Below are 17,130 nucleotides of genomic sequence, written 5' to 3' on the forward strand. Positions count from 1 at the left end.
TTTATGTGAATGGCGGCGCGAGATGATGATGATGATGATGATGGGTCGCGGATTGAACTTGTAATGATGATGGCGCGGATTGAAATTGTAGTGGTGATGGCGCGGATTGAGATTGTAGTGGTAAACGTGAACTGTGGAAATGTTGTTTGTTCGAGCTGGACCTCTAAATTTGAAACCAAGCCTGGAGGGTCTTTGCTCTGCACCCAAGCTGCCAGTAGATTGAAACCAGGTGGGGGCCGACTCCCTTCATTCGATTGATGCAAACTGCTCTTCACATGGAACGCTCTTGGCCGTACTGCCGTGTTGCCAACATTCAACCTGCTGGCCCCTGATTCCCGACAAACGATCCCACGGTGGCTCCTCATCAACAACCATGCTGTCCACCAACCTTTGGACGCTGGCCATGGTACCACCCCATTCTGGGTACGGTGATGGTTTACCATTGCCTATTACTGCATGAGACTGAACATGGTGATGCCAATGTCCTTGCAAAGCTTCCAGACGAGTAACCCTTTGCCTTCACGATAACCAAGTGTTCAATGGGCACGTTCATATTCTCCAACATCCCAAATTCCCACCCGGAATGCAAGCATTCTGCTAACCAGCCCGTCGTGAGGCATAACAGGTTCGGTCCGAGTTCTACACCCGCGGCGAATTCAGCCCAGCAGCCAGACATCCAAGAGCATTCATCGAGCTTCGCTCAAGAGACGCAGTGCTGTCGTCGCAAGACATAATCATTCCTGGCAGTGGTGAATTCAACAACATGGTACCGCCGGACGGGAGTTGACACGCAATCTTGATGCAGTGAGACCCTGACAGGATAGAATTGCTTCCAAGCTTGGACTCTCTATGCTGTCCAGGATTCTAAACATGCTCTTGGCCGTCACAGACTGACTGGAAAGACATCCACGTCTCTGTTCATAGCAATAACCGTCCAGGCTATTCACAGTCTTGCCTTGCTCGTCGACAAGCTTGCAACATACTGACAGAGTTGAATGCATCCTTATTGCAACTAGTACACTGATGTATGCTCCACAAATTAACTTGTCAGGTATATTAGATAGCTCTCAAGCAACTCCTTTATAGATCAACTTGAGATCTTTCGATGCTTCTTAAATCACGTCTTTTCCTTTACACTTTGGCCCAGGCGAGCCCAGACTTCAGCCACATGACACTCGAAATGTATCACTTTGCCGTGAATGGCTTCAGTTTCGAACCCAAACGATCGCTCCAAACTGCTTGCAATAAGCCTAATTGTATCTGACTGTTGAAATGGGAGCCCATCCTCCTTCATTTCGGGCTTCATGCTCCACTATAGACTACATATATACCTTCTCTACTCCCATCTATACGTACAGACACTCAACCAGCTAATCAATCATTTCACTTACCATACCCTCGTAGATCAACACTGACTTGATCTTCGCTCCTGGGCACACTCATCCGTGATATCAGGTAGCAGGACTTGTCACCAGCCTTATGGCAGTATGCCCCGTGTTGGTTCTGGCGCTGAATGAGGCAATTCTCGCCAACCAAGGTAGTCAAACTATTGGTACACATTCTGAAATCATTCAGCCATCTCTTGCCACGGATCCTACGCCAAGCTACTCGATACGTGGACGTAGCTCGTCGTTGGCCATGGCCACGGGGATCAATTCCGTGAGAAAGGGAGATTCTACGTCACGATACGTAGCCATGGCTTTACTCGTGCGATTGATATGGTGCAGTAATCGCTGAGAGGCCGGCTGCCTTGGATGATGATTTCCAGGAACCATGCATTGCTCTATGCCGAGCATTCGTGGGCTCGATAGATCTTCTACGCGGACAGCAACGCTCTACCGTGGCAATACCATATTTCACATGTTCCAGATCTTATGTCTGTTCCTTGAATCGTATAATGAGCGACGCAACTCGCTCGAGTCGTACAATCTAGGCAGACCACCTGGACGGTCCTACCAAGCCAGGAGTATACGTTTGCGAGTTCCAATGATTTCATTGGCCTGTTGGGAAATCGCCCTTCCAGTACCATTGACACTAGCATAGGACAAATGGCAAGTTGCTACGTCCAGACTTGTTACCTCGGACCATTGGCAGTTGTCGTTGCTCGGTCACCTCAAATGCTGTGAAACAAATTGCAGCAGAGTCTCTTGAATCTCACACGGGTCCAAGGCTTGATCAACAGGTCTGATACGGCAGTGGACGTGGCCAGGGCGCAGCAGAGTCAGGACACAATGATGGTGGTCTTGCAACACGAGGAAACGGTTGAAGCATCCCCAGTACCAGCAACGAAATGAGTAATTCAAGGGGCGACTCAGTTTGAAGCTGGTGCATACTTTTGCAGAGCTGATGAAAGTGCTTCTGGGAAGCATTCCTGCGCCGCATGCGGAACCGTCGTTCATGTCAAGGAACTCCCACAGACCTCCACGATCATTTGCTGCCTGTTCTGCAATTGAACCTGCCTCTCCATCTCCTCGACTTGTCTTCTCTGTAGTTCGAGTTGCCTTTCTTGAAGTTCCAGCTCCTGCCAACGCACCCAATGACTGGTGCCCTTCGCCCGCAGCCATCATCGCCCAGGCACCGAATCCGCCCGTTATGGTGGCCAGGACCACCTCGCATATGTATGTAGAGACCAGTTCAGGTTCAGTCTCTTGTCGAACCGGGGCTCACGATTTGCAGCTGCTTCCTCAAGGTCGCACCCGGCCTGGCTTGTGGCCAGGTATTCCAGAATGCAAGGTCATAATACATCCACGCTAGTGCAATCGTGGGATTTGCAATCGTGGGATTCTGACAAGGCATGTCACCTATTTCCTTTCTCAAGAGCCCTCAGTCATCTACACTGATCTCACAAAGTTTCTGTCAAGCGAAAACGTAAAGGGAATCCATGCCAGGTGGACTGGAGAGCTGAATTCCAAACATGGCCATCGAGTACATTCCTGGAAAGAAGAACAAGGTGGCAGATGCCCTTGGGAATCAAGTAGACGAGCTGGGAACTTCCGGAAAGGTCTCGGAGCTATTGGAGGATCTCTTTCAAGACTCGTGCAATACTTGTCTGGTAGGTGTGTGACAATTGCTACCAGGACGACAAGCGTGGTGATGATGACGACCCTGATGACTCTCATGGTCAACGTCCATCTCCTCCATAAACAGTGATCGGATACGTCCAATGCCCTGCTGAACAGGGGTCTCGACCATCTGTTGATCTGGTACGGCGGGATGCGCCGTCCTTGGCCCACCCTATGGCAGTGTCCATGCACCATGCGGCCATTGGATCTACCGGCCAGACAGATGCCGTCAATCCCTACCGACCAACCCACAGACTTGCGAGTGGCAATGCAAGAGGCGTTGGCCGATCGTTTCGGCCACTTTGACAACCATGATACATCCATCCAACTCCAGCTGGAGAGGATTGATGAGGTCGACGAATGGACTGAATCTACAAGTGCGTTGGGAGGCAGATGTGCTCGCCAATGCATGCAACTCAATCCGAGAGGCAGACATACTTGAACAGGCTTTCCGCGTGCTTGCATGGTCCATTGAATTTTCATCTCTGTACTATACCGTTGAAGCCTGATGTCTAGATAGATTGAGTCAATAACTCGTGTGCATCTATTAATAGTTTTACATGCAGACAGGTGGATAGAGCAGCACTGCACGGGGACACGATACGGAGCCTGATGCTTTGTAATGTAGATTTAGCAGTCGCATCACCCCGGTAGAATTGCAAACACAGAATTGAGAATATGGCAGCAGACCATCCAAAAAGTTGCGCATATCGTTGTCATGGTAAGACTCTGGGTCATGCGACGACGAGGGTGGCGACATTTGGCACATACAAACAAGCAGTGGGCCGCAAGGCATCGTCGGTGAGCCAGATATACTGCTGGCACTTTGAACTGCTTGATGACTTGCAAATGCCGTGGAAATCCATACAAAATCCATATACCAAGGCGTCAGTACGTGATTTTGTATGGGACTGCTGACTCAACAGTACGTGTGTACTAAAGAGTAGGAATCCCTATACAAAATCTTGTACTTAAGGAAGAGTACGTGATTTTGTATGGAGGTGCCAGGTCTTTAGTACGTACATTAGGGTATGTACTCTTGAGTCGGGATCCCATACAAAATCTTGTACTAAAGGAAGAGTACGTGATTTTGTATGGGGATCCCGACCCAAGAGTACGCATGTACTGACGAGGGGGATTCCCATACAAAATCATGTACTAAAGAATATAGGTAAAGAAAAAAGTCATTTTTACAGCGGATTTCCATCTCCAGGCCAACGCATCCTCCATCAAGGGTCTCTGCCAGTGCAGCCTCGTTGATTGAGGTGTTTTGAGCTCAAATGTGCCATGCATCACTACACGCTGTCGCAAGAGTCGAACGATGCACACCTCCAGCATGACAAGATCTCACGATGCATGCCCTTGGATGCCAGCCAAGCCTCGCGTGCATGAACAGAGGAGAAATCTAGTGCAATAATGATACATTGGAGCAGTTCAGACTGTCACATCGAGACTTTGCGCACTGCCCAGCACGGATACTCGGACCACCAACTCAGCATATGTTGACGGACATGCAGATTACCAGCCGCCAGTCGGAATCCTGTACTCACAGATTGCAAAAGACGTTAAGACTGGTATTCCCAACCATGACAGCATGCGCCAGAGCTTTGATTGACTTGATGCGTGTTGTGCTACCTGTGGTATCCATCTTTACATGCGGTCTCTATGCGACAGGCGAAATGGCCTTACCCATCACGTCAGCACAAGTTCTGCGCTGGCAGGGTCTCTGATTCATCATCGTCGAATGTTTGGCGATGCAGTCCACTATCAGTGTACTTTCTGGATGCCATGTAGACTCAGACGAAATGTACTACTTGATTGGAACGGGGGCGGCCGCGGGAACCTCGTGGCAAACTGGAATACTCCCGTGTTACATTCGCGTCAGTCCAGAGATGCCACGTCTGTTGGTGTCTGATTATCCAAAGCCTCACCTGCGGATGTGACATTGAATCTTTCATCTTGGAATCAGGTGGCCATTGCTAGACTTGAACTTGACATTGCAGGTCGAGATTCTTGACAACTGTCTGGAGACCGTCTGACCTCGGCCAGTATAGAGGATGATCAAAGGACAGAAGAGGTCTGATTTAATCTATCGTATCTTCAGTAAAAAGGTGATAAATAGCAAACAATACTCAAGCAAGTGATCTGCAGGGGTACTGACTACGCCGGGTCAGCAACCCGTTATTTACAATCATTGTTTCATCCCTCATTGACAGAGTCAGGTCTGCCATATGCTCGATAGAGGACCAGTCCTTAATAGCAGAGGGACAAAAGGTGGGCTTCTCCTGTCATTGCCAGACCAGTTGCTGATACCTTCATGGTCTTGCTTGGCATCACTATCGCAATGCCGAGAGAATTACATCTGTCAAGCCGAGTGCTCGCTACCATGAGAATGTTCCTCGCCGTCATGATATTCACTGGGCGACATGGGCTGCCGGCGTAATGGCACCCGAAGTTCATCAGCAGCTTCTCGTGGCCATGTTTGTTTCCGTTTTCTAAATTCAGCAAAAGTCCAGCACTGCAAGTGCACCAGTCAAATGTCTCTTGCGATTCACTGAATCTTATCCCGTGATGCCACTGTTCACTAATGCTCTCGCTTCTCTTTCAAGCATTCACCGCATGGCCGGTGACGTGAGCGGCCTTTTTCCCTTGCGTAGCAGTACCGAAGCTTCCTGCCAGCAGTAGAGTGGGAAGACGAGGGCTGTCATATGCACATGTTCCCAGCAACCGTTGCTTGTGCTGAGGTTACTCATTGCAGGTTTGAGAACCGACGTTGCGATTGCAAGTGATTCATCTGAGCTGACTCTGGCTCGTGCAGTTTGGACATGCCATCTGTCATCCTGGGAGGAGAGGGGTTTCTGCAGCACGTACGTATCAGCAAAACATCTACAGACGTGACACTGCCAACATGACATCCGGCATGATCCGGTGCCATTTGCAAGGGAGATGATGGGAAAATATGAGGCTGCTCCCAGAGGTTGAGCCGGACAGCACCCTCGGGACTGCTGACCTCTTGAACCATACAAGGACTCTTTTAGTTCAGTACGAGGTCACGCGCTCTTTGTAGATGCCTTTTTGCGAAATCACGTTTTGAATCTATGGATTTCAAAGTAATACTGATCAGGAAAGTTGCTGGAGCCCAGATTTGATACGCAATCTTCATATTAGTGTCTTTATGAGCCGCAACAAGGGCTTTTCACTGTTGAGTGCGTCAAGATGGCTTTGAATTCAGTGAAAAGGACGACCAATTCCACAATTGTGAAACTTTGATCCCAAGAGCCTGCAAGGATACCAACGCCACTATTTCAGAGCGCCGAGGTTGTAAGATTCAAGGCCCGCAATGGACATGACCATTTGATGTGACTGGCTTGGTGTAGGCCAGTTCCTGATGATGGGAGCTTGGATCGGGACACATGGGTCTCTGGGCAGTTCTGGAGTGGTTGGCCGATGAATAGAGGACGCCTGAGAGGATTGATCTTGGTGTGGAGTCGAAAGGAATTCACGAGAGCTGCTGGGAGTCCTCATATGATCTGATCGCGCGAGCTCAGGAGGGGAATCAGACTAGGGAGGAGGAACAAACAGTGAAATGGGAAGGAGTTGGAAAGACTTGTGCGGAGGGTTCTACTCAAGTCTAGCTATCCAAGCCTCCAACGTCCGAGCCGGGTATTGCTCTGGTGAGGCCAGTAGTTGAATTGCGAATCAACTGGCTGCTTCAAAGACAGTTTAGACAAGTAGACGTGACTGTCCTGGCATTTTCCAGCTGGTAGTGTCTTTCAAGACCTTGACTTTTACTTGTAATCTTTATCCTGTCTCATTTCGTCCCAGGTTCTCGTTGGGTTCCATCACCTCACCCTCATCTACGGCGATCTGTTTAGATTGTCAAAATCTGCCTCCAATAGACATTGTCTGTTCATCTTCGAGCTAAAGCCAAGCCCAGAGTCATCTTGTGATTGTTCAGTAGTGGCAAACTGGCGGCCTTTTCTCGTCATGTCTCTTGCTAGGAATATTACTTAAGTATCTTGTCTCTGAAAAGGTGGACTTGGAAGCATCAAAGGCGGATTTACACGATGCAACAGAGGCTCGTCAAGGGACCAACTTGAAGCCCAAAAGCAGCAGTTTGCTATCATGGATCAAGTTGAACGTGAGCAGCCGCTATGCGATTCCTGCAATAATATCAAGTGACTTCATGTCAGAGCGCTGCAGGACTGCGTGGGGGTTCCACGTGGGGATTCCTATATAAGGACCATTGGATCGCCGCACAGGTGGTTCCAACAGCACGCTTCAGTTGTTTTCTCAATATACCGGTGCCCATCACTCTGTCGTTCCAGTCCAACTGTTTCTGGCTGCCCTTGATACAAATTTCAAAGCAAGCGGACCCTACAGACATGGTTTGATTGCTCAGTGGACGCGCATCGTGAAATCAGGACGTACCAAGAGCTCTGTGCTGGTGGCGATCGAAAGTAATAATTGTGTAGAGCGAGGCCAGTTCTTGTGACTTTTCTTGATGGGAGCTTCAATGTCTGCAGACTGATCCTCCAATAGTCCGACTCGGCGTTTTCTGTGGGCTCGAGATCCCGTCTTTACGCAGTTGGACAGTTGGAGCACATCGAACCATCCAACCGTTTGATAATATCGAGTTGTCGAGCTTGCTTGCCACTCTTGGGCGACTCGAGTGAGCGGATTGATGCTTGAGAATCCAACCAAGGTGTATTCGCAGGCTCGAGGGCCCCGTATCCATGCAAAATCCAGTGGCCAAGGGTGCTTGGAGCCTAGGGTATAGACAGGTCAGCCTGTTTGACATGGTATCGAGTCTGTACCTACCACTTGAGCGACTAATATTGGGTCTTGATCACTATGCTATGTAGCAAGGCATGAGTTGTATGATTTGAGTTGGCTTGTTGAGCTGGGTAGATTGTTTGTAAGAGGTAGTTGAGTTTGTACCCTGCCGTCATGAATCAGAGTTGCAGTAAATGCTGCATCTCTGCTGCACCTCAAACACATCTCCACAACCTCCAAGGTCCTTGAAGGCCATGGAGTACCAGTGTGGCTTGACGAATTGTAGTTAAACTCGACAAAGTGTTCCCTCGTTGGCAATGCGGCATCCATACTCAGAGCCCACTGTTCCCATCTAGTGTGCAATTGCACAAGTGCAGTCCTCATGGGCCGCTGCATCATGACGCTGGATTCACTAGCCAGCATAGGGAAAATCACAACAATCCAGACCAGGAGATCAAGATGCTGCCAGCAGAGCTTCAATAGCAGCGGACCAGCATAGGAGGATCTAGATCTAAAGGCCAGAGCTCTTGAACTCGACAACTATAGCGGATTGTCATAAAGTTCCACCACTGCCATCGACAGTCATGACGATAGTATATCTGGAATCCTGCTTTACGCCAAGCTTGCACGGAAATCTCCTTGATTCACAGATAGCTTTGACAGTCGGATCACGGTAGATGGCCTCGGGAGCTGGTATGATATGCTGGCCTGTGTCTGATGCAACATATCGAGCGTTTTTCCATGCTGGTACCAGCGATCAGACTGACGCTGGCATTGACGGAAGAATACAAACGTGGAACTTTATTCTTATCAGCCCTTCTTCATGGCGTTTGAACAGTCCATACTCCACGTGAGAGCAACATCGGGACTTGGGAAACGACGCATCCAGTTCTGGCTTGTAACGTGCTATCAAGGTGTTGCAATTCGGGTGGCTAGAGGATACACAACTGTCGCTGTATAAAGAAAGAGCTTTCCCGTCCCGTAGAACAGTTCTTTAGTAGTTTTCTAAGCAATGCCTGACATTCTTTCGCACAAGGTGTTACTGGTCCGGCCTGCAAGTTGGGATCACCTGTAGCCATGCCTGGCGTGGTTGGATGCTTCTTTAATACTCCCATTGTCAACATTCCTGGCTGCCATGTCCACGGGAGGGCCAAACATGTTCTACTGGTCTTTTAACGCGTCGACAATGCCGTGGGTCCCATCTACAGAGTCAGTTCCAGCGTGGTCATGTCCATGAACAAGTGAAATGGATGCTGGCAACCCGCAGCCGCAGCCGCGTGACCTTTGTAAACATTGCTGATGCATTGTGGTGCCTCACATGGAGGATTATTCACATAGACCGCCCCAAGGTGGCAGAAATCATGACCAAGAGAGAATAGGTGCTGGCAACTTGCTCATCCTGCTCCATGACTGGATGTCTGGGCAGTTCCGGAGTGGCTGCTTGGTAATCGTGGTTCAGCCATGGACGCTCTCGTGTCAACTTTCAAGGCGGACTTGAGGACTATCAGATTGTCTTTGGCGTCGTTGAGGAGCTGCACGAGTCAGACTGCTCATTGGAAAACTGCCGGGTCCAATGCTTCCCGTGAAGATGATCCGTGGGGACTTTTCGACGCCGCAATGTCCACGAACAAGTTTCAACTGTTGCTGGAAACCTGTCTACAGAAGATTCTGACTTTATGAATCGACACCTTTGGTAAATTGACCAAGTATCATGGAGAATGAGACTGACTCATCGATGGGCAGAATCGAATCGTGGATAGCTTCAACCGCGACCGTCTAGTCAACAATCTTGCCAGAGGACAGACCACACGCATCAATAAATGCTTCTCCGGCGAGGCAGTGTCCATGAACGAGTGAAACCATTTCTGGCGGCTTGCGAGCGATGGCTTGTCGCCCTCCATGGACGTATACCTCTCTTGGATGGGAAAATATCAGATAGAATCAACCCATTGCCAGACAAGGTCGATGCGTTGATGGTAGAACCCGTCTGACTGGTCAACGCTCTTCCCAAATGGAATCATATAAACCTGCAGTGCAATCCTGCACACGCGTCTATAGTCTCAATGGAAATGTCAAAGCCCTTGTTGAGACTGTGGATTCTCAAACAGCAACCATGCCAACAACCATGTCAATGATCACACCCACGATGACGGCAATATTGCAGAAGATGTATGACGCTCCAAGTACTCTTGCCAGTACAAGAATTTATATAGTGGTGCGCTTAGCCAGTACACGTGTACTCTTGAGTCGTGGATGCACCCAATCTTTTGTACTCTTCCTTTAGTACAAGATTTTGTATGGTGGTGCGCTTAGCCAGTACACGTGTACTCTTCAGTCGTGGATGCACCCAATCTTTTGTACTCTTCCTTTAGTACAAGATTTTGTATGGTGTGCCGCTTAGCCAGTACACATCAAGACTGGTCTGAAACTGAAATAGTTTCTTCAAAAGGTATGAGTCTCTGGGCAGTTCAGGACTACCACTTGAGTGACCAAAACCCAGCAATACACCGGATGTCAGCTGATGGAACCCCACATCTATAATAGTCAGATGACAGAACACGTCCGTGTCATGGTTAATTCATGACCAGATGCCCTACAGGAGACGCTCGCCTGATGGGCATGGGGGCAGCTCCATAAAGGTATTCGAGTCGTACAAAAGTCTTTGGCGGACATGAGCTTGTCGCTTGACTACGAGCCCGGCCTTATAACAAAGAAGTACATGCCTGTGACCTTGGGGAATAGTTTAGAGTAAAATATACCATTTTCTATCCCATGATATCTTCCTTTGTCTCTCTCTTTCGTCCCTCTTCTCTCTGGCATTTTCCCTGTCATTCTATTGGACTGCAGGTATAAAACAAATGATCTAGTGCTGTCAAGGTCTCAGATCTCAGATCCTTTCCCCATTATCCAATGACATGGGTGCTTTCCCGTGACCCCGGGGCAGTTGTTGAAGAGTCGCGTGTATTGCATGCCGATTAACCAGGTTACCTTGGGACAGAACCGGGTACGTTGCACCAGTGTTCTGTCTGGCGGACACAATCCTCGAGACGACAATCTTTGCCTCTGCCTAGGGCGCACAAGAGGTCCTTGGAAAATCAGGATGCTTCGGGCTGAAAGGAACATTTGGAACTCACAGTTTCCCGCCAATGACATGGGTGCTTTGTCTGTGTCCTTGGGAACGCGGGATCGTTATCGGATGAATATCCGAGGTTCCTGCTGGATAACCAGGTATAATACCGTGCATTTGTTTGGTAGACCGACGCATCTTTGAACCGGTAACCTTTTCCTTGGCATAGGGCGCACGAGAGGTGAAAAAACAAGGAGACGGGGCTTTCGAGGCCAGCAAAAATGTGAGAGCCTTGGATTTCCTCGACAATGACCTGATCGCCTTGACTTTAGCGGACGCAACACCTGGACATTCAAACAGATGGTCGACGGTGGCACGCTCCGAACAGAGGACTTCTAGAGTTACAAGTCAGTAAATTAAGCCATGGATTGTACAATCAGATGCTTACCAACCCGTGTTGTTACCGAGAAAGTCATTTTGTATTGTTTTGAAGACTTTGATTGTTGCATCGTGTCTGAAAAGATGAGCGTTGTCTGCTCAAGTCGGTGAGTGGCCTACAGTGGGCCACAGTGATGGAGGGATTCAGCCATGAGCTCCGAGTTGGGGTCTACTCAGTGAGCATACGCCCCTCCAGAGCCAGGTAACAAGCACCGGCTGTTATAATCGAGGTCGTTGCACCACCGCGACGATATGCTCTTACCTTGTCCCGTAACATCTGACCACGATTTCGATTCGTCCTCGGAACACTTTCAATATTTCGGGAATTCTTGTCCATTTCTTCACACGCTCCTTTCTTCATGATTGTGGTTTAAACGCGGCATATCAGTCAAACCTCTCGGAGCTCTGCGAAAGGCTCACAGGCATCACGATAGCATCATTCACGTCTGCGCCCGAATGGAGTATATCAGTCACTCAAGGCTCGAAGAGGCTGGAATAGACTGCCGAGGCCCTTGCAAGAGTCACGCGGCAAAGCTCAGACCGTCTCGGAAGCAACAAATCTCTATGCTGCCTCTCAAGCTAGCAATCAACTCTTGCACGCAACTGAAAGTCTAACGAAGTAGCTGGAAGAGAATAATGCATAGAATTCATCTAAAAGCAAAAGCCAACAATCTTCAGAAGCACCAACTTCAAACTCAGTCTTGCATCGGACTTGGCCAACACCCAGAGACGTAGCGAAAAAGAGAATGAATCCGAAAGCATGGCATTGATCGACGCGCGCCCAAGCAAAGACAAAGAGCTCCTCTAAGCAACGTGGGCCCTGATCAGCGACCACAGTGGAACGAGCTCATGGCGACCAGCAAAGAGGCCAGCGGCCATACACGTTGACGAAGCGTCACGAGCGTGGCAAGATGCAATCAATTCACAAGCACATCCAAAAGTACGGTCTTGCAGACTCACAGCAATTGAGTACTGTAGAAGCAGTTTCCTGGCTGATGGCTGTCACGAGGACCGAGGCGGCGCGGATTGCCATGGAGAACTCTTCGCGTAATGCCAATCCTGATAAATGCAACTGCTTCAAATGATGCTTATATAGGTATCGATGGCGTGGATCTCGGGTGCAAGACTATACGTCTTGCACACCAAGGGTGCTTCCAGCAAAAGAGTGAGGTTCAGAAAGCTGGAATGTCGCCTGGGAGCCTCGGAATGAATAAAACCAAATTGCCAGTGGTTTCTTGAATATTCGAGTACCCAGCCTTGGAGCAATTATACGCCGAGGTCATGGAGGCATGCGCAACGGTATTAATTCAGCTTCACTGAAATGATCATCAGCTTTGATTTGCTGTACTTGTTGCAACTCCCTCTGCATCTGTTCTTGGTAAAGCGGAATGATTTCAAGTATTCTTGATTGGAATCCGGCCAATGTGACCAGGTATACTTTCAGCACAGTCATTGCTCATAATGGACAAGGGAATGGAGACATGACGTTGAGTTGGGCTGGTGAAGCACAACGTAAGAAGCAGACATTTGATTACCGTGTCAAGGACCCGGAACTATCCTAGCAACACGGGTCAGTGGACTTGTTGGCATAGTGTAGTGAGAAAACTATTTCCTCAAATCAAGACTCCTTACTTTTCCTTTCAACGATACGTGGTGCGTAGTAAAACACGACAATTTCAATATGCTTGACAATGCAATGGTGATTCGGTATTTGTATTAATTTTACTCGACACTCGACATGGCCGCGTCTTCTCCCTTATGCTTGCTGGCCAGTTTTCATAATCCCTTGTCTCTATCCATTAAATCAAATGTTTCCTTCCAAAGGTCCATAATCCCACAACTCAAATGCCCCTCGAGTGGACGGGAATCTCCCGTACCCATCCGGTTCTGTCAGGGCTTCTAGACTCTCCACTGATGGAGTCATCCTCGAGAAAGTCGTATTGGAGGTTCAAATCCCAGTATCCCTCGCTGTCACCCCTTCTTGGTCGGGATTGTCGCCATAAATTGTCCGACCTAGTCATCGTCAAAGGGATCGGGTGATGTTGCCGGATCTCCTGCGTCCGTATCCGCCTCTGATGCAACATCGGGTGAAAGGTTGGTTACAGGATGATCCCTCAACCATTCGGCTCTGAGATCTGCCAGTCGACTCTCCTTGTAGAGCTTGCGAAACTCCTCTACATTCTTTGGAGGATCCTGCTTTGCCCGAGCAGTGGATGCAATCTTTGCAGCCTCATTCAGAGAAGGCCAATGAGGGTGCCCTGCATCTCTGACTGAACGAATCACCTTGATCAATTCACCGAGATCTGTAGTCTCGACATGGTAATACGAGACACGAGTGTCGTTGTTACCATTTGACTCTGCATGAGGCACAAAAAAGTGCTTCTCAATCTTGCGCAACAAGGAGGAATATGCAGGGAGACTATCTCCATGAGCAAGGATCTCTTTTCGTACCTCCTTGTGCAACTGTGGGATCGATCTACCACGATTGCCCTCTGCAAGCCAAGTCTGCATCATCTTCATAAAGAGGCATGTCGTGCCGTGTTTCCATGAAAGACTGCGGCGGTCGTCAATCTGACAAGCCTTGACATATGCAATCATGCATGATAGAAGCTTCATATTGCCCATCCATGGGCCGCCAAGAGCCAGGACCACCAGGTGATCACAGAATCTTCCCGTCCAGATTGGATCTGCAAATGCAACTCCGACTTGCTTTCCCTTTCTGTTTTGGCGCCGAATCTGTTTCGTTGCACCATACTGCAAGTGGTGTACACGTGCAATAATGTCGGTGGGTAGTACTTTGCATACCCTAGAGATCTTTCTCCACATTGCCAGGAAGCTGGTGTTGCTTCCCGGAATGGTGAGCGTCTTGACATGTCTGAGCTCGTCTGATTGCCCATAAGCCTCGAGGAAATCTTGCTCGAGTTGATCTGTCCAACCTTTTGTTTTGAAAGTCTCAATCGTAGGGATGAGCTGCATCAGCTCGCCCTTTGATTGTGCCCTCTCTAGCCACGCCTTGGTCTTTTGAAACGACCGCTTCAACTTGGCCGGTTGATCCATGGCAATCTTTTGGAGCTCCTTGTAGTCCTCCAGAGCATTGAATCCTTCTGTTATTCTTTGCTCGTGTGTCTTCTTGTCGAGCTTTTTGCGGCTCTCGTTGACTCTGGCCTTGGCCTCGATCTCACTGCCGCTGTCGATGAGATCAATGTCTGAATCCTCACTGCTGTCATTGCTAGGATCAGAATCGCCGTCAGAATCGCTGCTCTCGTCGTCGTCGCTGGGATCGCTGGCATTGCCCTGTCCGTGACCGAGTCGACCTGCCTTGAAGCCTCGTTTGGCTGCAGAGCCGCCTTTGGCTCGGGACTTTCCCGCGTTGCTTTTGACAGCCTCGCCATCGTCGTCGTCTTCTTCGTCTTCCTCTTCATCTTCGGTTTCATTGGCGGCCGATAACTCAAAATCGTCGTCGCCATCGCTTCCGTCGTGAACCTCGTAGTCCATCTCCTCAGAGCCCAAATCACTCCCTTGTCCCTGGGCTGGTTGCACCCTGCCTGTTCTGCGCGCCTCTTGGAGTTGCACGCGTTGCTCAGTCTCCGAGTCACTGGATCGTGAGCGCTTGCGCAAGCCTGACTTGCGCGATGCTTTTAAAGTCGTGTTTGGCATTTTGCTTTGCTGTTGATGTCGTATTTGAAAGATTGTGTAGATTGTGTGGTTGAAAGGTAGCTCGCGTTGTCGTTTGCAAATAATTAATGCCTTGACTCTTGGGTGGGTCTCGAGGCACTTGCACGTCTCGAGTCACCATGTCATTTACTGGGCGAGGCATATCTTTCTTGAATCGTTGCTCTGGGCTTTCAATTTGATTCCCTGCCTACATTTCGTGTCACCAAGATCCACCACGGATTTGTTTGATTCCTCGTTCATTTCGCCCATTTGTCGGCCGAGGTTTGAAAGTGAATTGTATAGACTTTCGCTCATGGCTTTTACGGGTTTATCGACGTCAGGCATTGACTCACGAATCTCTCCGCTCATCGTGCCCATTCACTTTTTGAATCGTTCACCGAGGTTTGTGGTCGATGCCTTGACACACTGCTCGAGGTTTGGTTTGATGCCATCGACCTTTTCTTCAACCTCGCCGATCTGTCCGCTGAGGTGGGCTCCGAGTACCGGGACGGGACTTGAAATCTGCACATACAAGCAAGACCAGACCGTTGGAGGATCAATGGGCTGACGTGAGTCGCTCAAGAGGGGTAAACAAAGACCTGACATTTCATTCTTTTGTCAAGATTAAATAGGCTGCCTGGTTTAGGCTCTCAGCATCATTGACTATCGAGATACCCGTGGGCGTCAAGGCGGAGGATTCATACCTGGAGAAAATAACGAGTCGGACAGACAGGGAGGATTCGTCTGCGAACCTTGAAGCTTGCATCAAGGAAAGCAACAAATGATTAAGCTCATCAAACATTCATTTCAATCAGTCTAGAGCACAACATGTGGTGTGCTGATTTCACCTTGCGCCCCAAGCAAACAACCGTTCCTCTTTCCACAGCTCCAGGATGATTCCGAGGCTCAAGAGCATGCAGGATCGCCGTTGGGCAGGTCAACCCATCTACTAGGATCGCCCATCTACTAGGATCGGGAAGCATTCAGTAATCAAGACTCGTGTATCTACCTAGGTATTTTGCAGACTATTCCGAGCGCAGTGCAGCCGACCCTGACATTCACTTATGGACAGCACAGTATTGACCTTGTTCATATCTAGTCGCAAGGCAAAGGCTTGGTCAGGATCCAAGGTCTATTTGGTGTGTCTCGTTTCCGGAAATGCCTTTCCATGTACCATGTTCAGTGCCGACTTTCTGCTGGACAGATGAAATCGTTGATAACTGTCACGAGGCAGTAACATTATTGCTGAACCCAATTGGAAAGCAAATGGACCGGTGGAATAACTAACATTGCCTTTGTCTTGGTCACAGGCAACCTTGATGGAAATAACATTGCTCGATCCTGCAACTCGGGCCATGGTCCCCGCTGGTTTGTACTTCTCCCGCCATGACCAGGTTCACAAAAGGTATGTAGCTATTAAAATGATACTTGATATTCAACAAAAGAATTGAAATCTGCGGGCTGTAGTCTTGGCTTGATGGACTTTCGACAACGATCTGGAGGACATGCTGAGCACTGCCCAGCAAAACGCCTTGCACAGCTGGTCGACCAATTCACTATAATCATTCCAACAGTATGACAGAGAATGATGGCGAATCAGACCTGGACGAGTAGCCTTTGGATTTTCATGGCCGCGATTATTAGGAAAATTCACACCTATAAAGGGAGAAACAAGATAAATCCACGAGTCTTTTTAATAAGTTGTGACTTGAAATAATGTGACATGCAGCAGCAGCCTGCAAGATGCAAAGTATTATGTATTGCTCCTGATCTAGACCACGAGAGTCAGAATTCATATGGTGACAACCTCACTTTTTCCCGATATCGATCCAGTGCCAACCAGAGATTGCCTTGCAGCTGGTCATTAAAGCCCCATTTTGAATAGCGGATTACAAGCATCATGTGTACTGCCGCTTTGGTACAAAGTTTTGGTGGCCGTACGGTTCAAGAGTACGTGTACTGGCAAGGTGATTTACTATACAAAATCACGTACTGTCGCAAGAGTACAAAAAATTGGGTGCACCTACGGTTCAAGAGTACGTGTGTACTGGCTAAGCGGCATACCATACAAAATTACGTACTGGCGCAAGAGTACAAAATTTTAGTGGGCCGTACGGTTCAACAGTACCTTAA

General features: G+C 48.9%; 2 protein-coding genes across 2 annotated transcripts; one reads left to right on the top strand and one right to left on the bottom strand.

The window, feature by feature from the left end:
- Positions 1-2,914: 2,914 nt before the first annotated feature.
- PFICI_14836 (uncharacterized protein) lies at positions 2,915-3,143 on the top strand (the record flags this gene model as incomplete). Its single annotated transcript, XM_007843417.1, has 2 exons — positions 2,915-3,052; positions 3,078-3,143. The coding sequence occupies 2 exons, from the start codon at positions 2,915-2,917 to the stop codon at positions 3,141-3,143; spliced, it is 204 nt and encodes a 67-aa protein (XP_007841608.1).
- A 10,213-nt stretch (positions 3,144-13,356) lies between these two features.
- Positions 13,357-15,000, bottom strand: PFICI_14837 (uncharacterized protein; the record flags this gene model as incomplete). The annotated part of the gene is made up of 2 exons (XM_007843418.1): positions 13,357-14,097; positions 14,149-15,000. 2 exons carry the CDS (start codon positions 14,998-15,000, stop codon positions 13,357-13,359), a joined length of 1,593 nt encoding a protein of 530 aa, XP_007841609.1.
- Positions 15,001-17,130: the final 2,130 nt, after the last annotated feature.

Source organism: Pestalotiopsis fici (assembly GCF_000516985.1).
Source record: "Pestalotiopsis fici W106-1 unplaced genomic scaffold PFICI_Scf_14, whole genome shotgun sequence".
In the NCBI taxonomy this organism is placed as follows: Eukaryota; Fungi; Ascomycota; class Sordariomycetes; order Amphisphaeriales; family Sporocadaceae; genus Pestalotiopsis; species Pestalotiopsis fici.